At 34.6% G+C, this 24760-nt stretch overlaps 1 protein-coding gene across 18 annotated transcripts in view; it reads left to right on the top strand.

The window, feature by feature from the left end:
* The window catches only part of NRXN1 (neurexin 1), a 1100495-nt gene that overhangs the window by 259044 nt on the left and 816691 nt on the right, over nt 1–24760 (top strand). For 13 of the 18 annotated variants that reach the window (XM_063443947.1, XM_063443943.1, XM_063443944.1 and 10 more), the window contains one exon: nt 12357–12395. The exons of the other annotated variants lie outside the window; for them this stretch is intronic. In XM_063443947.1, the coding sequence (XP_063300017.1) occupies nt 12357–12395 (39 nt within the window). The remainder of the gene's footprint in view (nt 1–12356; nt 12396–24760) is intronic. 18 annotated transcript variants of the gene reach the window in all.

Here is a 24760-nt window from a genome sequence, read left to right as displayed (position 1 = left end):
ATGCAGTGTGTGTATATGAATGAAGTGTGAGTGTGTGTGATGCAGTGTGTGTTTGTGTATGTGTTGTTGGGGGGTGGGCATTTTGATTATTGTTATTTTAATAATTATTATTTTAATCATTTTTTGCTCTATTATTATTTATTTTATTAATTATTATTAAATGTTTTGTTATATTGTTATTTTTTTAAATTATTATTATTTTTAATATTTTATTATTAATTTATTTTTTTCGTCCCCCCTACCTGCTTGATACATGGCAGGGAGGGGGGCTCTCACTCCCTGGTGGTCCAGTGGCATTGGCTGTTCAGTGGGGGGGAGGGGGGCTGGCAGGAAGCACTTACCTCTCCTGCAGCTTCTGTCAGCTCCCTCCTCCTCCACGCCGGTCCGGGCAGCTCCCCGGTCAGCTCACAGTGTAAGTTCGCGAGAGCCACACTATGACCCTGCGGCTCTCGCGAGACTTACACTGGGAGCTGACAGAGGTGCTGAACGGACCGCCGCGGAGGAGGAGAGAGCTGACAGGAGCTGCAGGAGAGGTAAGTAACCGCACACAGCCCCTTGTCTGTATTATGGCAATATAAATTGCCATAATACAGACAGTGACTGGAGTCTAAGCCGAGTTGGGGTTTTTCAGCACAAAAAATGTGCTGAAAAACTCGGCTTATACTCGAGTATATACGGTATATTATGGGTACAATTCTCTTCATTGCACCACTTTGAAATGCTGACCTTGTCACTTCTTGTGACAATGTGTGAAATTTCACTGTAGGCTTCTGAAATTAATCTTTTACTAACATCTTCTAAGAGAGAGAGAAAATCTTCAAACATCTTTGGAGCACTTTGATTTGAAGTTATTTGTGCTATTTGAATCGCATATTACCAGAAGTTAACTTGACGAGATCTGGGCTTGGAAACAGTTCTCTACAGCTTGAAAAATAAATATGGAATAGTTTATTTTTAGATGGAGCCAAAATATTATGTCCATCATAAATGAATTAATGCTGATTTTTATTTCACAACTCACTTATGTAGTTTGAACACTGCTCTACTACATTTCTGTTGTTTTTTACAGGTATGCCCCTGATTTGTTTTGGGCGTCAAATTTCCTGCATGGGGGAATTTGTAAGGAACCTAATGATATGTATTTGAATGTATTTTTTAAAAATCCCACACTAATTCTTCAGTAAAACTTGTCTGGTAACAACTTGTTTTTTTGTCCACCCATGGTAAAGCACTATGGAATTTACTGGCGCTATATAAATATAATAATAATAATAACAACGTAGTTTTCAGGAAATGCTAACCGCATGTAAATATAACCATAGATCTGTCATCATAAATTGTGGGGCCCTGTTCAAAACCATTTGGTACTACATCCTGGACAATATTCACAGACATACAACACACATACATATATTCCCAAAAACACATGCACACCGATACATATTCTCTGGTACACATAAGCATTCCAAAACACAGATTGACACATTTAAAGACACACATTGCATATTGCAACACACACACAAAGATATATAATGCAAGACAAACACATTACCACATATATGCACTATCAGACACACACAGATGCACACTGACATTGACACTTATAAACTGCTACATACATTATTATAGACACACTAACACACACACTGAGGAACATGGATAAACACACTTAGGAGTAATTGTATAGCTGCAGCATATTTTTTAGCTTTTCTCATGTTTTCATACATTTTTGTAGAGGAGTTTTCGCTGTGCGCTGGTAGGAAGTGATCTTGAATCACTTCCTCCTGATCCCAGTGCTTGATCTTGACCCAGAGGACCAGGATGTCTCAACCAAGGGCCAAATTGTTACAGTTAAGGGTCAAGTTGTGGGTTAAGGGTTATGTTTTACCGGGCAGGGATCCTGTTTGGTTGGCTCTATAATGCAGTCCAAAATAGGGATATATTATGTCTCCCCAATGAGGCTACATAGCAGTTTCCTTCTATTGCCTGGGCTCTAAACATAGTACGGGGTTTCAAGCTGTGATGTTACTCTTGATTACCCACTTACAGTGAGAATAATTAAACTAATCTTCTGTACAATATAAGCCTATGCACCTTGTAAAGATACTGTATCATTTGACCAAAGTGTCCAGAGCCATCCCCACCCCGTCAGTGGCTGCTAGTAGAAGTCATAAAGTTTGTCATACAAAATATGAATGGGATCAGAAAGTAATTATTATGTCAGTAACCGTTTTCCAGCAGAGATACATAATGTGACTCTGGACACAAATTTGGTTTAATTGGCCCCATTTCTAATATTTGTGTTCAGCTATTTCCAATAGAACCTTTCCAAAACTAATCTGTATATGTCCTATTCATTACTTACTTAGTAGAGAGGTAGATCATTTGTTGTTTAGCAGAGATCCAGAGAATAAACATCCTGTTAATGTTTTTAATGAGCTCATTGGACATTACATTTGTTATGAATATGATAACTTTAATAATTGATTGTGCTAGCTATTACCAAGTTAGAAGTCTTGTCTACCACGATGAGGCTTGCTATTGAGCAAGTGATTCGTCATACCAGTTTTAGAGCAGCCGAAGTATTTTTTCTAGTCCACTGCATGCACTTGGCTTTAACACTGATAATTGCTAGATTTATTTCACATGCTCTTTCTACTAGTACATTGCCCCTCCATCATTGTGACAGGCTGCCCTACATTACATATTGGTGATTAAAGTTTTTAATATTTTTAATTGGGTTCAAGCATAGGACTTTAATAAGCTAATTGGGGCATGAACACATTTTTGTAAAAAAAAAAAAAAAAACAGAGCTTCAGCAGAATACGGGACTATTTTAAACACAATTGGTATTAACAAAAGATAAAAACACATTTGCATCTCTCATGAAAAAAGATCCAAAGGATTAACAGATTCCATTTTAAACAAAAGAACAGCTCTCGTGCAGCCGATTATTAATGCTCCACATCTGCAAAGCAGATTTATTCAGTAATCACTATCAAAAATATAATACATTTCAAGGATTCAAAGAACTCTACATTTGTCATATTTTGTGAGATGTTAATATCAGTCAGAAACACGTTGAATTGTTTAACCTTTTGTTTTGTATTATAAACGCAAATCCATGCTCTGGAATAATCAACCTGTACAAAGCGTTACCTCTAGATTGCAGGCATTATGGGAAATGTAGTTTACAGCAGCTAAATTTGTCAAAAACATGCTTCTGTATTATAGTAGAACAGAAGTTGGAATTTTAGTGTCTGTGTGTCTGCATTTGTGTCCCAGTTACAGTGTGACTTTGGGAATGCAGCTGTCTCTTGTGGCTTATCTGCTCTCAGTATGGATTATTCAACCAGATGATATGAATGAAATGACAAGAGTTGCTGTCCACATGTATAAACGGTTTTCTAAGAACTGGATAGACACTAGGAACTCTGATGAAATTTAAATTATTTACTAAAGGGACACTATAGTCACCAAAACAACTGTAGCTTAATGTAGTTGTTCTGGTGAGTATAGTCAGTTTCTGCAGGCTTTTTGCGGTAAACACTGACTTTTAAGAGAAAAGGCAGTGTTTATATTGCTGCATAGGGACTCCTCCAGTGACAGTCACTCAGATGGCAACTAGAGGTGCTTCCTGCTTCAGTGCTGCACACTCACTGACGTTCAGCGTCTCCACGCTCAGCATTGAGATGCTGCACTTTCCCGATAGAGATGTGTTGGCTCATTACATCTCTATAAGGAGATGCTGATAAGCCTGGGCAGAATTTGGCTCTGCCCCCCCCCCCCCCTCCTGATTATATCAGCCAATCCAAAGCTTTCTAAGCTTTCCTATTGAAGGCGTAATGAGGCTGCTGTTCTAATTGCTCCATATTGTCTGAGTTTACAACAGAGCTCCATGGCAATTCTACTCCCAGTAATGTGTCTTTAAATTACAATAAATGTGTTTAGAAACCAGGCTATATAAATAAGGTACATTGTTCTTGTTTTAAGCATCATGTTAGTTGCATAAATTGTTATTAGTAAGTCACCCAAAACTTCTCAGAACAACTTTTCCCCTGGCCACAACCCCATTCACACCCTGAAATTCAAAGTGTTCTTTCTTTTCCATTTGAAATATTGATAGGCATGGAAAAGGATAACTAAGAATACTGAGTTTCATAACAACCCCATTGTTTGCTGTAGTTGCTGTGCTGTTTAAAGTAACCCCAATAAACACATAACTATAAAGGAACTAATGGGTCACATGACACGTGGCATTTCATTGGAAAGTATTAACAATTAAAAAAATGTGTTAGAATCAATGGGTATCTTAAAGGAACACTATCGTGTTAGTAATGCAAACCTAATTTCCTAATGCTATAGTGTTCTCTTTACATGAATTCAGCCCTCCATCCCCCTTCCCCCCAAAATCAAAATAAAAATTGAAGGGAAAAGACTATTATTTACCTTTTTCACCAGCACTGAGAAGTTCTGCAACTGCGTCCTGCAATGTTACACCAACACATCTAACAGTCCAATCAGTCCAATCCAACAGTCCAATGTAGAAAATTGATGGAAGTGCACTCCATCCCTTGCCAAGGAATCCAGGGTGCTTCACTGGATATGTCCCAGTACCCAAATGGACCAAATATAATAGTAGAAATAGAAAAATGAATCCAGGCACTCCAAATGAATTCCAAGAAAAAGGCAATTTATTGGAACCAGCAGCTACAAAGCTGCTGCTGGTTCCAATAAATTGCCTTTTTCTTGGAATTCGTTTGGAGTGCCTGGATTCGTTTTTCTATTTCTACAATCCAACAGTCCAATTCAATGCATTTGGGACTAAAAGCACAGGCACTGCAGCTCTGCACTCCTATTGGAGGCTAGCTGTGATTGACTCGGTCCTTACAGCAGAAGCGCCTCTAGTGGCTGTCAGGAAAACAGCCACTAGAGACATATTAAAACCTGCACTGTAAGTATGCCATATCTACTATAATGTTTTACATTGCAGGGCTAAAACTAAAAGACTATTGCACCCAGACCACTTCATTTGAGATGAAGTAACCATAAATGGTTCTTTAATAGAGATGTCCCGAACAGTTCGCCGGGAACTGTTCGCCGGCGAACATAGCTTGTTCGCAGTTGCCGCGGCGGGCGAACATATGCGATGCTCGGTCCGCCCCCTATTCATCATCATTGAGTAAACTTTGACCCTGTACCTCACAGTCAGCAGACACATTCCAGCCAATCAGCAGCAGACCCTCCCTTCCAGACCCTCCCACCTCCATGACGAATAAGGGGCGGACCGAACATTGCATATGTTCGCCCGCCGCGGCGACCGCGAACAAGCTATGTTCGCTGGCGAACAGTTCCCGGCGAACTGTTCGGGACATCTCTATTCTTTAAGTTAAACCTTTTAAGTGTAGACAATATATTGGTGCAATACCTAATACAAAATATTACCAAACAAATACCACTTGTTACCTACTAAAATGGAAATGCATAACAAATATTAATGTATCTTCTGTTGGAGCTACCCAAATGAATGATATTTTCCCCAGTTTCTTCCTTAATACAGGAGTCTTTACATAACAAATAGCACTCAGTTCTACTCTGATGTTACCTGAGCTCTATAATCCTGTGCCTCTACTCTCTCCTTCATTTTGCAAACAAATTGAGCATGATGCTCTACCTGTCCTAAGTCATTTCTCATTTCCTAGTGATTTTATCACTGACTAGTGATTTTTCACAACCTTTACATTATTTTCTGTGATACCCTTTAGATTATCTAGTCATCCAATCTATATTCTCTTCTGCTATATTTTGTTTGAACATTCATTATTACATTTTTATTTTAAAAGTTCAACCATTTTGCTAAGTGTTTTTCTTTTGTGTGTTTACCAGAGACTAGTTTAAAGGCTCATTGGCTACGCTCTCAATTTATTTGGTATTTTTATGTTTGAATATAATTTACACAGTCAGTAAATCTACTTGTACATTGATTGGTAAAATGTCTTGGTTAAAAAAAAAAAAAAAAGAATTATATATATTTAGATATATATTGAATACGTTTCTATGGTGTTCTGGTCATTTATAAAGCTCATTTATATCCCAATCTAAGATGGTGATCGCTCTTTTTTTCTCTGGTTAACAAAGCCTGTATTATGGTCCAAAAACTAAACAATGTTCAGCGAATATTGAATTTACTTATACCCATCCCCATTTGATTTCATACCCTGCTCTAAATTAATGTAAGAATAAACTTCTTATGTATCAAAGCAATACAATTTGAAAGTTTATTTTTTAATGATAAATGTTTGATATACAGTTTTTAGTTTTTTGTAGCTTTTTTCTTTTGATGCACATCTGAACTATAAGACTGTAAACCAGACCATCCGTAGGCATCTATGATTTCTCACGGATAAGGACAGAAATCGCAAGGTCAGCCACGAGCAGCGTCTCGGCGCCAGCAGTACAGACGTGGTAGTGCTTTGCTTGATGTAGCAACATCCATTCCGGTTTTCTGTTTATTTAGGTTTTTATGATATTGTTCTGGGAAAAATAAATTATACTGTGTTAAAGAAATAAGTAATTGCTTCTTGTGTATAATTGATTTCTTGAAATTGCAACGTTGATCTGATAGAGGATGGCTTGTATACTACCTGTGGTTGTTTCACAAGACTTATAATTGCATAAAACGTTGCCATAGAGCAAATAAATTATGCTATCCGAATGCATTTAGAGCTGAATATGCTAAGTTCTTTATGGCTTCTAAGCACTGCAAGATATATTTTCTTTCTCCTACCAGTCTGACAATGACATCTATTTCAACAAGTGCATGACCTGACTACTAAATGGCTCGATACCTTGAATATGGATATAATATACACTTTGATATTGAAGTGCATGGACTGGATCCTGAATATATAAATTGCTTCTTCAGGACAGCTTGCATGGCCCAGAGATTTTTTGAAGTCTTTAAGAAAGCATTCACTCATTTTTTTTCGCCAGCAATGTTGATCTGAGATGACAGACACATCAGAGAGACATGACATAGTGTATATATTAAATAGGTATATGCACAAGGACAATATTGCTGCAATCTAAAAATAGCTTTATTGCAGGAAACAGACAAAGGTTATCTAGAAAAAGATATTTGACAATGGTTATCCCCTTTACTTAAATTATACACTTCAACTTTATGTTCATCTAAACATATCAAAATATACAGAGTGCAATTTTTTTTTATCGATAGTTAATATTTAATTTCTATGTGACATTTCAGCTCTATAGAAGCTCAAAAAAACTGAGAATTCTAGTCCTTTGTTAACAGAATAGCAGTCTAGGCTTGACTTGGAGTGAGACAGCCACTAGAGACTAAATTAAACCTTAGTGTAAACATAGCAATTTCTCTGAAACTGCTCTGTTTACAGCTGCAGGGTTAAAACTAGTGGGACCTGGCACCCAGACCACTTCATTGAGCAGAAGTGGTCTGGGTGCCTATAGTGATCCTTTAAGATATATGCAATATATAGAACCTAACAGTATATTTACAGCCCTTTTCTCTCTCTCTAAAAGAACTATGATTTTTAGTCTCAGTAGATGTCACTGCAGAAGGAGCAGATTAGCTGCAACGTATAGTCATTTAAAGGTAAAAATCTTTCTCTCATTTATGTATCACATGTTTCTATATAATAATATACTAACATCTACAAAAAAAAAGATAGATTTTTAACTCCAGTTCTTTAACCACTTAAGGACCAAACTTCTGGAATAAAAAGGAATCATGACATGTCACACATGTCATGTGTCCATAAGGGGTTAAAATATTCTTCCATTTGTATTCTTTGGTATTAGATTTTTTTACATTGTTTTACATTCATGTGAGACATACTCTCCAATACCGAAGTTAAGACGGCAAATCTTATCTTGGAAGGATTATACATCACTAACATCAAAGGATTGCAATTTTTTTTTTTTTTTATATCTATCACAAATATTCTTTATTTTCTCTTGAATTCTCCTTCATAATGAAAGGCTTTATACTATTATTTAGAAACGCCAGCAGATTTTGTAGCGCTTAACAAACATGTATTTGCAACAAGACACATTGGATGTACAGGAAAAGAGGGTGTTGAGGGCCCTGCTTAAACGAGTTTACATTCTACAGGGAGTGGGGTAAAGTGGCCCAAGAGGCAAGGGTAAGATGTATTTCAAGTATGGGGAAAAAGAAGGTTACTGGAATAGTTTACAGTGATGGGTTAGTTTATTGGATAACGCAGTTGCAGGACACAAAGCAGGGTGGGTTACCGAGGAGTGGGGAGGCTATTAACAGTTTAATGGAGTAAATAAATATTCCCACCCCAAGAATGTGTATGTGTATAATCATCAGGCATGGATATTTTGAAGGTTGTATTTCATTTTTCAAAAATATGAAAACTAAAATATTAAACATGCACTAATATACCCAGTAGCTAACATATATTTCATTTAAGGAAATTTTACTTCTTATCAGAAATTCCAGATTGTTCCGAATAATTTTTTTTCTACAGGCATATTTGTAGAAAATAAAAGCTTGATAAAGATGAATAAAGAGACCAGATGCACAATTTGCTTGAAAAGAATCTTACGTTCTACAAAGACACTTTGGTTTAGAAGACAAAGAACATAAATAATAACCATTGTTTTTTAATAGTTCCTGTTGGTTGGCTCAAGAAATATGCCAGAGCTTAATTTAAAAGACAATTCTTTAAAATAATTGTTGAAATGATAAAGTGGCATGTTTTCTCATTGTAAACAGCAGAGCTCCATTTTGTAATACTTTCATTTTGTACTCAGTATTAAAATACTAGATGTAAATCGAATAAAATACAGTGTTAATATTAACCGAAAAAGCGTCTACTAATTTACTACAAGCTACATAGTAGTATTTGTTTCCAATAATATAGCTTTTATATGTGCTGTTATAGTTTTCCTAATTATTTGAATTCACCCAGCAGACTGAGTTTGCTGAGAACAGCTACTTCGCTTTTATAATAGACTACAGTTGAGATAGGCTGAGTGTCATTATAGTAAGCTAGAGATGTGATAACGTTACCTGTGAAAATGTTGTATGAGCTGTACATTAAATAAAATCAAATATCAGTCACTGTGTATGTCACAAGCAATATTTTCACAAAAATAACTCAGAGGCATGATGGCTACTTCTGCCTATTGTTTAAAACATCTGCTGAAATATCAGACAATGGTGACATTTATGACTACACATTTGTTATCAAAAGAGCTCTGCTTAATTACCTTACACATTTCCTTTAATGTGTTTAGTGAAGCTAACTTTTCTAAAAACTGGTAGACAGTCTTTGACGATATTTTTTTTTTCATTTTTTTTTATAAATCCATATATGTCAACGGTAAAACAAAGTAACCTTTTTCCATGCAAACACATAGATCACATTGTAAGACTCCATCCACACTGAAATAAGACCCTACCGAATCCTAAAGCAATTAACACATGCCATTCACCTCTGATCTCTAAGACCGAGTTTGCTTTTTCTTAATTAACCTCTTGAAACCCGCTGTCAAGATAGGGCCCATAATAAATGTTATATTCAATGTTGCGTTATTTCAGCAGTGTGTCTCGTAAAATGTTGGATCTAGCTTGACTGAATGTAATGTCATTCCATTCCCTTAATTACCTATTAGAGCTTCCAGTTTACATATTCTCTTGATAGTTTCCTAAAGCCCAAAGACCATTCATCATTGAAAAAGATCACTTATTTTTGTAACTCTCCAAAACTCAAAACACAATCCTGTCTCAAAACCAGCTGGAGTCTCAACAAAAGCAGGTTGACAAGGTGCCGCCATCAAATGTTTTCCAAACCTACTAACATATTGTAAAAATGTATCAATGAACCCATGTAAAATTTATATTCCCTTCCATCCTACCCTCCCCATTGATTTTATTCTCTCTCTCTCTCTCTCTCTCCCTCTTTCTCTCGTTCCTTCTTTCTCTTTTTCCTTTTTTCATTTCTCCATATTGATATTGGTACTTCTTTGCCCATTCTTCCAGGAAAATTAAGCCTTTAATGTCACTCAATACCTTTGATGATCCCTTATTTAATTGTCTGTTAGCAAATTATTATTTAATCCTCTAAGTAATAAAAGGTACACATAAGGCAGCCATCAAACCGATTGCCAAGAACACAATTCAAAAACTACCTGTCATTGTGACAATTTTCCCTCTAAGTCCTTGCATTCCACATTCCATGGAATGCTTGATGTCACCTGCTTGATGAAGTATAGGACCTTTTTGACCCATTTGTGAGATATTTTTTTAACATCAATCATTAAATTAATGTTTAAAATAATGTGTGCAGTACCAAGAGGTTCTGTCCTGAAGTTTATTTTACAATAGATGTCCTACCAGTTGCCCCAGTAAAAATATAATGTGGATGCTGTATTTAACTATATATGAACACCCGAAATATGCTTCTGTTTTACTGGTGTGTCAATGCAGATGAAATTGGGATATTTTTTTTAGCATGCTTACTGTGAACACAATAGCATTCATACAATCATCTTCTTTTATTACATTTCCTTATTTGAGCCGCAATAAAAGACAATATCAAAAAGCTTATTCTTTTTTTTTTTTTAACAAAGTGCTGAAATCATGAATCAATTGCAAATTAAAAATTTCAACACCTTCCTTCTCCATTCTAAACCAATAGTATTACTAAGACGATCTAATCAGCAAACTTGTCTCAGCAGCAAGAGGAACCATTGCTCAAAAAGGAGACTGAAATTGCACAGATATGACTAGCAAAGGCCTTAATCTGAATGTCAAATAAGATAAATGTCTATGTTCATGACTCTCCAAAAACACCTTTATGGCATCTAGAATTCAGGGCTTTAAAATTGTAATTCTTGATAGTGACTATCTGTAAAATATGATAATTTTCTTTCTTATTTTACCGTATTTCTTAGTTGTGATTTGTCATCTGTTTAGTTTTTTTTAATTTTCTTAAAATTCTCCCTGTTCTTTGACACTTATTTAGTTCACCATTTATATAGATATTCTAACTTTTCTAACCATAAGGAATTATACTAATTATTTAGTCTAAAATGCTTTCTGGAAGCTATGAAAAATAAAAAATAACAACAAAAAAAAGCCTTATATGTCTCCCCTTGCTGGGACTCACACAACCTCCACAAAAAAGGTCAGTTTTACAGCATAAAAATGAACCAAACTTTAATCACACACAGGACACTATTGTAGGCTTTGGCCGGTAATTATCAGGGCAGGACAAAAGACATTCTAAAATAAGCACACTGTACAAAAAGGGAAGCTAAAAAAATGAAGGCCCTTTTTAGGAAGTGTATCAGGAGACTGTGTGTGTCACAGCCAGGGGAGGTGTGGCTTGGCTGCAGAAACAAAATGGCCGATAAAATAAGCAATTAGACTGCAGGGCATGATCTATACACCAACACCACATTTTGAGTAAATACAATATAACTTACACCTCAGAATATATAACTCTGGGATGGTTACAGATAGCAAGTAAATTATTCTTATCTGACAATAGATAGCTTCCATTGGATTACTTCCCAGGTAGTAACCCCTTGACAACCAATATGTATATACAGAAAAATGTGATACAGCTATAAGCATCTAGCATGAAAATAAAAAATACACAGTGTAATACAGTTTACAAAAATAAAACATTTTGGGTAAAATATGTTTTGGTGCTTAAAGTGCCCCCTTGAAGAGATTTATGTTATTTGCAGATATTTATGTAATTTTTAAGTGTTAGATTTAAGATAAATGTTTTTCACTGTGCTGTGGTGACAATATATAGAATAAAAGTTAAATATTTTGATTGATTCCTTAAGTGTATATTTTTTTACATTTTCATATTACAATTATGTATTCCCTGTGTTATTTTATGATTCTCTACATTATTTCATAATTGACTACATTCAATTATGTAACATTATTTGCTGCTTTTTAAGACATTGAACTTCTTACAAGATACATTATGTATTCTGTCTGTCTGTCCCTTAAAATCAACTTGTAGTGAATTGAAAATCTGTTTGCAAAATATAGGCAAAGACAACCAACTTGTGATTCTAGCCAAGAAGATTGCTAAACAAGACAAGATTACCACTTTAGTTTAGTATTTGTATATATATGAGGATAAGTAGCTATTTAACCCATTGGTATATGCATGCAAGGATTTTCTCGATAAAGCCAAACAATTTTAGTTACTATGACAATGGATTGCATAAAAACAATAAAATAAAATAACTTCCTAGTCTGTATACTATATTCTGTTACCATTGACTGATCAATTTCTTAAATTTTTTTTCTGTTACAGGGGGATTTGGAGATACAAACAGAGGTAGTCTTTCCACAGGTAATAGAATCTGACCCAATTTGTGCTAAATACTGAAGTTCTAGGGAAGTAGTTTGTAGTTTAAAAACATGCTTAGAAAAAAAGAGCCATTTTGACAGTATAGGACATTACCTGGAAAGTTTCCAATATAAAAGTAACTAATGAAGTACATGAATGTGCATGTCTCTGTGTAGATGTGAGATAAACCATGATTTTTATGAAACCTTACAATGAAAACAACACATCCCAGCTATATGAGGGGTATACACACTAGAGCCAGCAATCTCTAAACAGAATGAATGGTTTATTTAATACTTAGCACAGCCCACATGTGGTGAGATAGCAACAGAATTAATGTTGTTTTCATTTGTCGGATTTTCTTATTTTTTTACGGTCAGGTGACAAATTCATTCATGAGGAACTCAAGACACAAGCAGGGTTTGATACTAAAGTGTGAACTGTCTGGAATTTTAAGTATTAGGCTAATACAGCTAAATTCACTTTGAATTTATGACAATTTGCACTTTAGTGAATGACCCTTTAAATAGTGAGTTATAATTAGTTGACCATCAGCTTGCAATGTTTAAGCATAGGTATTCAAGTAAGAAAAAAAATAAATCTTCAACTGGCACTGTTAATGATGTTTTACAATCTGGTTATATTGGCTTTGTGTTTTTTGCAGGTATTATGTGTCTATTCTCAACAGTTTATTGTCCATATTATCAGGGATTTATATGAGTATTTTAATAATATAAAAGGTTAACTAATAAGCAAATAGCAAATTTGATGGCAGTCTTTTTGAACTGGTGAAGATGTAAGTGTGAGTTTATATTTAAAGTGTCTCTGTCACTTTTTTTTAAATAGGCCTGTCCCGAATCCCGCTCTTGTCTGCCCTACATTTTTTTCTAAATGACCAATTTTGCTAAATTATTTGTAAGGAAATATAGAGCCTAATTTTCTTTATGTAGAACCAGTATGTTTGGAAAAGTTGACAAAGGGTGGACAAATTTGGCATTAGCTGTACTGACTCTTCTCCCTCCAGCACCATATCACTTCCTGAAGTGTGCATCATTTATCCTCAGTGTTGACTCTTGTATAATTGTGAGAGCCGATATTTAGGTCAATAGAAGCCACTGGTGTATTTGGCATGTGGTTGATTTAACATGCATGTTCAGGGAAGGGGAAAAGATTGAATATCCAGTCCGGCCATCTTAGAATCTTTAGGATGTCAACGGCAAGAAACAAGACCCGACCTGAAAACCTGCAAACGATGAGTTTAGACTGTCTTAGGGCAAAAATATTTTTTTTGTGGGGATGGAAGAAGGGATCCCTTGGCTGGAAGCCAATGAATCAATAATGTGACAGAGCCAATTTAAAAAGAAATATTATTTATAAAGGCAGGAAAAAATAAATGTATATACATTAGCTCAGAAAATCAACATCTAAAGAACTTTTAAGCACAACATCAAGTGATGTATTAATTTGTTAGTCAGTACAAATATATACACATGTAAACAGCAAATGATCACACAATGTGATTTAATATACATTCAATAACATACAAATGTGGTTTAAATATGTAATATTTAAAGGGACACTACAGTCATCAAAACAACTTTAGCTTAATGGAGCAGTTTTCGTGTATAGATCATGCCTTTGAAGTGTCCCTGCTCAATGCTCTACCATTTAGGAGTTTAAAGGAACACTATGGTCACCTAAATTACTTTGGCTAAATAAAGCAGTTTTAGTGTATAGATCACTCCCCTGCAATTTCACTGCTCAATTCACTGTCATTTAGGAGTTAAAACACTTTGTTTCTGTTTATGCAGCCCTAGCCACACCTCCCCTGGCTGTGATTGACAGAGCCTGCATGAAAAAAAAACTGGTTTCACTTTCAACAGATGTAATTTACCTTAAATAATTGTATCTCAATCTCTAAATTGAACTTTAATCACATACAGGAGGCTCTTGCAGGGTCTAGCAAGCTAGTAACATAGCAGGGGATAAGAACATCTTAATTAAACAGAACTTGCAATAAAGAAAGCCTAAATAGGGCTCTCTTTACAGGAAGTGTTTATGGAAAGCTGTGCAAGTCACATGCAGGGAGGTGTGACAAGGGTTCATAAACAAAGGGATTTAACTCCTAAATGGCAGAGGATTGAGCAGTGAGGCTGCAGGGGCATGTACTATACACCAAAACTGCTTCATTAAGCTAAAGTTGTTCAGGTGACTATAGTGTCCCTTTAATCCCTTTTGTTTCTGTTTATGCAGCCCTAGCCATTCCTCCTCTGGCTGTGAATGACACAGCCTGCATGAAAACATGGTTTCATTTTCATTTAGATGTAACTTACTCGTCTCCTGCTCTGTAAATTGAACTTTAATCACATACAAGAGAATCATGCAAGGTCTAGCAAGAGCAGGAGATAAGAAATTCTAAATTGTACAGAATTTTCAATAAAGGAAGTGTAAACATTAGATGACTCTTTACAGGAAGTGTTTAATAAGGCTGTGTAAGTCACATGCAGGGAAGTGTGACTAGGGCTGTATAAACAAAGTTAATTAACTCATAAATGGGATTGAGCATTGAGACTGCAGGGGCATGATCTATAAAACAAAACTGCTTCATTAAGCTAAAGTTGTTTTGGTGCCTACAGTGTTCATTTAATTTAATCTGTTTCACTGAAATTTGCTGAAACAATAATATTTGATATCTATTTAGCAGTGATCTCTATTGTTTGGTTTATGTTATGCATATACTATTGTTGTACAGTTCCATAAGATAGGCTATCCAGTGTCAAATATTTTAGACCTTCTATTGGGTATATTTCTAAAAAAAATCTAAAATATTTTAGTGATTGGAGAACCTACTTGAGCGTTTTAAATAGGTGGGTTGCATAAAATCTCACATTCAATTGAACCTGATTATTTTTCTATTTTATTGGTTAAAATGTTGCCACTCAAGTGACCTTAGCTTACTGATTAATGAATAAACACTTTTACATTAGCCTTAGTTTATTGAATTCTATATTGTCATGGTTACAGGGTTATTCCGTAAATTGAGAATTTATAAAAATTCAAAGTGAATATACAATTTATGATGAAACCGATAAGTTGGAAACATTCTCCAAGTTAGCTATACGTTCAGTTTGGCTGTTTTGGCTCTTAGTATGAAATCCACTTTGAAATCCTAACAATTCTCAATTTAGTAAATAAATGTAAGTGTGTGATGTAATGCATGCACAAGTGCTCATATTCCTTAAAAGTGTCAATCCTCGAAACATTTTTTCAAAACACAAAAGTGTGAGGGGAACAGGAGGGAAAGGATATTGGTAGAGTATTCTATGGAGTGGAATACCCTACTAGTTGCAGGAAACAGTAAGGATACAGTGGAGAACTTAACGTTCAACCTTAATGCGTGCATATTAAAACTTAACTTTTAATGATACATTCCTAATATGTAAAAACTGGTGAGAGTCAACACCCCAAAACAGGATCCTCACATTTGTGGGGTACTTTATGCAAGTCTTAGACAAGTGTTGATTTTATTCTATTTGATTTATTATTTTTTTGTTTTGCACACTAGTGTTTTTGGGTGTTGACTCTAACCAGTTTTAACATATTAGAAATTTATAATTTAAAATTGTTGTTTTAATATTCACACATTAAGGTTGCACCTTAATGTACCCTTACTGTTTCCTGCAACTAGTAGGGTATTCACCTCCATAGGATACTCTACCAATATCCTTTCTTTCCTGGTCCCCCCACACTTTTGTGCATTATTAGTGAATCAATTTCACTAGGGGTTAACCCCCACTCAGGAGATAAGCTACTGCATACCTTCTATCTTTATGATTACATTTTTTCAAAATATTTTTTACAAATGATTCATGTATTCATGGAGTTTGGCTAGATGTATCTAAAGTCAAGTATCTTCAGGGTTCTATAACAGTTTGGAGTCTGCTATTTGCTATTTGCACACATTCTGAACTGTTAGAAAAATATCCCAAATATATTGAAATGGTTGAACCCTCCTATCCAAAATAATTAACAGGAAAACATTTGACCACATTTCATTTTCTACTATAGTTCTTCCAAGATAAAAGTTATCTACTGCATCACATGTTGTCAAATGGAAATTGACTTCCTTAAATTTCACAATTATATTTTGCAAGAATGTAAACATGCTAAGAACAAACTTGATTTTTCTAAAAGACAAAACTATAGCGAAAGAGGGTAAAAGGGCACGTGGAGTCATTCAGTCAGTTTAGAAAAGTGAATTGAAGAGGTAAAAATTTGATTAACCAGTTTTATAAAAATGAGGGGGAATAGTTAAAAGACATGATGTTATAATTGGTGAAAAGGTCTACATAGATACTTCCCTCGAGAGATATACTTCTACAAAACATTGACTTAAACTAAACCTTTTTCTGTATCTATTTATCAATCATGTACTTTAGTCATGGATTAGATTTAGTTATTCTAACTTTCACAGTTTTGTAGCTTTAGTATTATGTAGTTTTGTTGGTTCTGCCAACCCACATTCTGTTAAGTTCAAGGATCGACAAACTAGTTTGATAGTACAATGCAAAATGCATTATCCCTGTCAATGGCTATATGGTGTTCTAGTCCTAAATATACAACTAAATATACAAAGAAACCAAGAGCTTTGATAATCCCCAAAACAGACTTCATGGTTACGAATATTTTTTGTTGTTATTGTAATGTAGTATTTCATTTATGCTGAAAACATCTATTTCTACACTTGTCTATTCTATATTCTTCCAAAGACTGCTTGTATTATGCAGGTGACATTTTGGAAAAGAGACGGTCAGCAATATTCCTTTTGTATAGTTCACATCCCCTTCTTGGCATCCTCTCATGCACGCCATTTTTCAAAAGTGATTGCCTTGTAATGAACATTCCGACACTGAAATTAGACAATGCAAGGCACAATTTCAGATACTTAGATGTCCGGGAATCACTGTGACCTCTTGGAAAACTTGCTCTCTGACCAATTTATTTGGACAGTCAGTCCAATAAACGGTGACAGTCATGTTAAATTTCCTCATGTCTGCTTCTGGATTGATGGAGAACATAGTCTTTACAATGTTTTTTTTTTTTTAAACTCACTCCAATCTCATGAACATTTTTTCCGAGGTCTTCAGAAATATATTTTGATTACGGCATGATTCAATACACAAACCTACATCATGAAGAGCAGACTCCATTGGTGACAACTGAGTTTTATGGTTTGTTTTATAGCAAAGGGCTTATGTCTTAAATTATCCTCTTAACAAAACTGATCATCCAAGAGATTTGTAAATCTATTCTAACAAAACAGAGAACCATGGCTTAATTTGGCATATAAAGAGAAGAAAAAAAATGTTAATATTTTATTTAACTTTTCCTACTCTTGGGACTTACATGAATACCAGAACACTTTTTAGGTCAAATAAATTTATATACATATATAAAACTAATATAGAACAAATGAAAAAAATATTGCATTAATTACTCTCCTGTTCCAGTCACATAATAATATTTTAAAGGATGTCATATTGAATATAAAAGTTAACTTTTTGCCAAACAGGAAATTATTAGTAGATTCCCTGTATAGTTACATAATTGACGTGGAAAGCAAATATACATTGAAAATTATAATTTTTAAAACAGCATTGCTTTGTATCTGACTAGCTAAATTGAAGTATTAAAATCCAATATTCGTGATCTAGGTTAAATCCCCCTGGTGTACTCTGTTGCTTTTGAAAAAGTTAACGGTTTCACAGTTCTACTTGTGGTATTGCATTCCGATGGTAAAGTTAAAAAAAAAAAAAACTGATAAAAAAAGAAAAGAAAACCAAACCACTAGATAGAACTCTGACATTAAGCTTGGTTACTCAGTGATGATAAAATGTCTGCAAGTACAACAATGCCACCAATAAGAATAATATATATGTAACATTGTGTCACAGCCCAAGGGTAATGAAGTGTTACAGACTTTTCTTTAAAACCCAACTTCCATATCCAGTGAAGAAAAAAAGAATGCACAAAGATATTTAATTCACTCTTGGGTTTAAATTAATGCAGAATTTAACACGAGCTGTGGTGAAGTGAATGGAACAGAAAATTTTGTAAATGAAACCTTTGAGAATGACCCAAATGGATCTTGTACATCATCACTATTATCTTGTATTTTATAGACTGATTCAAAATATTCAACTAGGAAGGAACATGCTAGCTTTCTGATTTAATAAAACCAAAATACATCATTTATTTAAATACTGTGAACAGCAACATATTTGACAAACATTTTATCCTGTCCCACTAGCAAGCTCTTTTCATAGTATTATTCTTTTCTCGCCTTTTTCCTTTTTTCAGCAAAAAAAAATAAAAAATAATTCTAAGTTTAATCTTGATCCCTGTTGCTTCCTTTCCAAGGTAAAAACATCATGTTGTTCTACCTGCCGATAGGCAGATGGCTTAACAAGTTATATACAGAATATATACAGAGTATAGTTACTGATTAGCATATTTTGTTATGCTAACTACAATTAGTAATTTCATTTTTTTTTATTCTAACAGATATACTTAAATTAATTATTTTCCCTAAGGCACCATATAGACTAATAGTTTTGCTGTTACTAAACTAATGACTAAATGAAGATATATATATTTTTTATATTTATCTTTAATGTTTTATATTTAGCTAGATATTTTGAGAAAAAAAGTATGTAATAAGTGTCCTCTTTTCTAATAATACCTGTTAATATTATTTCTGACTACTATTATGACTAGATTTTAATGTTCAAATAGTCATCTTTTTGTGTGTTTTTTGATGAATGGATGGAAAGATGGATGAATTTAAGGATGGACAGATGAGCAGCCACGCAGACAGGTACATTTGATAGAAAATGTGATAATGAAACTCTTACTAATCACCTTTCATCACAATAAACTGTAACATTTATTCTACTTATAAGCTTGGTTTGCATGGGTAGAAATTATCAAATGACTCTTTGCTTTTAGTTTTGCACTACTGACTTTTAGAGAGTTACTCCAAGCACCATGACTATTTCAGTGACTTAATAAGCAGAAATAAAATAAATAATTATTTAGAAAATTATTTTTATAGATTTTTTTATAATTACTGTGTCTTTATTTCTTACAAATCAAACAAATCCATACTGTTTATCTTTATCGATGTGTAATCACTGCTGGATCAAAATAATATCAGCAGACCTACCTAATGGCAAATATGCATGCCCCTTAATTTCCTTCTAAAGCGTTTGCAATAAAATATTGGGATCATCACTTTTTAGGTTAGAGATGCAATTCCTCAATCCCTTGAAGTGTCCTTGTGACATATTGATAAATCTCTTCAGCATGTCACCGAATAAAAATGAAACAAACTGGTTTTTATTTCCAAGCAGCTGTTAATAGTATTGTCAGATACAGAGTAGCATTTTAGATAAGTGCTGGTAAAAGCTCTGCTACAGCAGAATACAAATGTACCCATCATTTTACTCTCCGGCATGCATGCACTGGGGATCTGCAGACATAACAAGAGGAAGCTCGGTGCATGCAGATCATTCCAGATTCAGAATTCTCTAAATTATAATGGTCTTTTGATAGGTGTATTGTTAATATTTTATGCACAAGGCTTCTCCGATAATATATTTCTTCATATTGGATATTCTTACTAATGTAACATTAGAGTTTGCCATTTGATAAAGATAAAAATACTACCGTATTACATTTGCTTGTCATTATAACAACCTTTGACAAATGCCCCTAAAGGATAAGGTAGATATTTCCTGCATCTTACATTGCCTTGTGCTAATCAGCCTGTATCTAGGCAACTGCATCCCATAGTTACCTGTTTCTTCATATCTGTGTAGTTAGCCAGCAAAGCTGTATGACACATACTGTATTAAAAAAACAAATAGTTCATGGAGATGTCTCAACACGTATTACAGAGAGGGCTGGTATTGCATCTCACATACCCCTAGGCACGAAATGCCCATTCCCCTTCACCTTCAGATGCGTTGTGTTTAAAGCTACATAATTAGAACTTGATGCAGAAGTATGAGGCCTACATGAAGGGCACAGTGATGAGTCAGAAAAAAAAGAGAAATAAAAAACAAAATTGATTTGAACATAAAATATCGTTACAGGATTTTTTTTGGTTGTCAGAAATGATGATTTCAAGTATTCCAGTGTGTCTCACAATCAATCATTATTTATTTAAACCAGAAAGAATAAATCGAGATTTGTCTTGTTGAATTGTGACGCTCGAAGAATACGATCTTGGTACAAGGTTATAACGGTATATGCAGAATGTACATAACCATTAGTTGTAGAGAGATTAATATTTTCAGAGGCTTGTGGAAGATTTGATTATTTTTGGTAGGTGAACACGCAGTTGTGGATCTCTGTATGAGTAGACTGCCTGACTTACTTCCGTGTTGTAGTGGGGAATGAAGAGCAAGGCTTTAGAATTGGACTTTAGGTTTCAGGACTAATGAGAAGTGTGGATGAATATACTGGTTGGGTGGTGTTGGAGTTAACCGGAGAAGTGGTTATAAGCAAAGCAAGGTAAATGAAGGGTAAATAATATGTATTTAATTAAAACATAAATTCAACCACAAAGTGTTCCTCTAAGTCCAATAGCTATGAAAAAACAATCTCTTCAGTTATAAATTTACTGCATCATGAAGTGACAAATGCATTCTTTTGCCCTATCTACACACATGAGCTGTGGCAATAGTATGGTGTCAATGGCGTCTTCCTTTTTATTTATTCAATAGTACTGATATAGGGATTTTATCCAAGAGACACCCTGCAATTACCAATAACCTTGTAATATGCAGGTCCCTCACTCAGGTATATTAAAGGATCACTCCATGCACTATGAAGCACAACGACCCTTTAACTCTCACCAGAAGGCATAGAGGGCAAATATGTAGTGTGTTCTATCAAATTATAATGACTTTAGAAAAACCCTGCTTGTTTTCATTTTTAGTCATATCATACCCTTCAACAATTTGTGCTTCTAGTTGAACGTGGTTAGAAGGAATACAAATGTACCTACTCACCTTAAACATGCTACTGTTGCACCCATCCTAAAAAATCCATCTTTTGACACATCTTTCCCTTCTCATTATTGTCCCAAATCCATACTCCCTTTTCCCTCAACGCTTGCAGAAAGACTTGTCTTGACTCATTTGACTTGCTTCCTCATTTCCAACTCTCTCCTCAACCCGCTTCAATCTGGCTTTGCCCCCTACACTCTACTGAGACTGCACTGACTAAAGTTACAAATGACCTAATCACAGCTAAATCCAAAGGCCACTACTCCATACTAATTCTTCTTGACCTCTCTGCTGCCTTTTACAAACTCTTCAATCCCTCAGTCTCTGTGACAGTCACTGTCCTCCTGTAGTTTTCATCCAATACCTCCAAAAGATCATTCCGTGGCAAACTCATCAATTCCTTTGGATATATCTCTCCTCCCCTAATCTCTCCCCTGTTTTCCCTCAACATGTCGCCACTTGTCTTTCTTCGATCTCTAACTGGATGTCCTCCTGCTTTCTTAAACTCACTCTCTCTAAAACAGAGCTTCTTATTTTTCCTCCTCGTGAAACTGATCCTCCCCTTTTGCTTTCCCTGCAAGTTGATGGTAACTGCATCAGCCTGTCCTTGCAAGCTCGCTGTCTTGGTGTTATCTTTGATCATGGCCTCACCTTGGCATCTCATATCCAGTCTGTTGCTAAACCCTGTAGATTCCACCTTAAAACAATTGCTCACAAGATGCTCCAGTAATTTCTCGCATGGATTACTGTAATTCTTTCATAACTGGTCCCCACAGAAGCTGTACTGCTAAACTACAAAATGTAATGAATGCTACAGCCAGGCTGATTTTTTCACTCCTGTCACTCCTTTCAAACCTTGACCCTTTGTCAATACTTACACTGGCTTCCCATTTCCTAGAGGTATCAATTTGAAATGCTAACCCTTACCTAAAAAAGTTCTAATCAACTCTAGCCCCTGTTACATTTCTTCACTGATTTGTGGGTATGCCCCTTCTCGGTCTCTCCGCTCTGCCAGTGTCCTTCTCCTGTCTGCTGCTCGCACCCTTACTGCTAACTCACACTTGCAGGACTTTTCACGGGCAAATCCTTTCTTGTGGAACAGCCTGCCTACCCCCATCAGACTCTCCCCTAGTGTTCAATTGTTTAAGAAATCCCTCTTACTCATCTGTTCAGAAATGCTTATTGCCTCCCAGAGTAACTTCTATGTCACAAATCTGTCTCTTGTCTCTCCTAAAGAGCCAAAATCCACTCTCAATGCAAGTTCTGCTACTTTTCCACATTGTTTGTTTGCCATCCTCCTTAATGCTCTTTTCCTTTTGTGTTTTTATACTCCACTACTCTATACTGTAAGATCGTTTGAGTAGGGTCCTTCCCATTGTCCCTGTATCATATAGTAATTGTCTCATTTACTCTTAAATGTACCCCTTTCATAACATTTTAAAGCACTGCAATTGGTACCATATAAATATCAACAATAATAATAATAATAATACATAATAATATTAATCCCATCTCTAGTACATGAGATGAGGGAAGAGGAGGACGATTATCTTGGATTTCCCTTGCTTATTAGAGATTATGGTAACCCCCAACATTTGTGTCACATATTGCTTTCTGCTAGTTGACACAGTCAGGTGTATTTTTCATGTGTCTTTATTTTTAATAGTTGAGACCCAATATGATTTTTTTTTAATTGGTGCATTTACTCTTTTGTTTCTTGAATTTAGAATTGAATAAACATTATGAGCTCCAGTTACATTCTATCATGTGAATTGTCACTATTATGAAAAATAATGCAGATTTTAGTTATTAGCCCGCATTGAGTACATTAAAAGGGTGAGTTGAGGTTTTTAGACTGATAGATCTCTAAGACTACTAAAGATTTTCAAACATAGTTACTGTAGAATTGCTGCAGCAACCATGTTCCAATAAGAATTTCAAAGTTCCTCTGTTGATATAATTATCTACCTGCTGAGATTGTTGACGATGGAGGTATTTTTAAAATTTGTATATTTAAAAGTATATTATTCTTTATATAAACAATTTCTAGTCATTGCTAATACCCTTTAACTTCACAAAACATATTCTGCAATATAAATGTATTTATATGAAAGAGGAAGTGTAAAAGCTATTTTAAAATAATAATAATAATAATAATAATAATAATTATATATATATATATATATATATATATATATTCCTCTTTCATATAAATATTATAGTATTTATATTGCAGAGTATATACAGTATATATATTATATTATTATTCTATATATATATATATATATATATATATATATACATATATATATATATATATATATATATATATATATATATAGTAATAATTATTATTGTTATTGTTATTATTTTAAAACAGCTTTTACACTTCCTCTTTCATATAAATATTATAGTGGATATTATTAGTGCATATCACATGCTCTTATCATCTAAAATAAATACAAATTTACTTTGCATTAAAAAACATTTTTAATAATACTTTTTAATGAGCAGTGCTGTAAGCTATAATATAATGAAATTTGCTTAAAAAGAGAACAGACTGGTAATGCTTGGCAGTACAAAGTGACATATGGCAAAACAGTTGTGATTTATTGGCAGCCGAAATCCATTTTTGGAAAGCTAGAGGCTTTCAGCACACAGTACTGCATCTTTGTTAATAAATGCTGCAAAGGAACAACTGCTAAGCAGTATATAACTTTATTTTTTCATGCCTCAAGCATGCACTTGCATTATATTATTTCTTGTTTCTGGGCTACCATGTTCTTTTGCAATACGAAACTTATTATTCTTGTATTTCTTAAATATCACTAGGACTTGATTTGTGCCTTTTTTTTAACAGTAAGAGATATGAAGATAGAGAGTAATAATACTGTCAATATTAGAAGTCTGCAGAAGAATATGAAATAATCTAAGAGGAGCAATCTCATTGTGCCTGTGTCAGCACATGGGTTGTCTGTGCAAATGTACCATCTCCATCAAGACTCTTGACTCAAAAAGATTTTTTTTCCCTCAGCCCATGATTTTTGTCTTTTTTTTTTTTAAATCTTTCTTTAAGCATATTGTAAGAGATTTATAGAAGTGTAGTTGTTAGAAAAGTAAGTCTAAGTTTCAATAGGAGAGACATCATCAGCATGAATGTTCCAATGGTTTCCACGGGGATAGCTTCATTTTTAGACCCGCTTTTATTTCACCAGCACTTTTATAGTTCTTGACTCGGTTTCATGCATTGGCTGTTAAACACAATGGTATCCACTGGTTAAAAAATCCGACATC

The sequence above is a fragment of the Pelobates fuscus genome, chromosome 2, assembly GCF_036172605.1.
Source record: "Pelobates fuscus isolate aPelFus1 chromosome 2, aPelFus1.pri, whole genome shotgun sequence".
NCBI lineage: Eukaryota > Metazoa > Chordata > Amphibia > Anura > Pelobatidae > Pelobates > Pelobates fuscus.
This window is presented reverse-complemented; position numbering and strand designations above follow the sequence as displayed.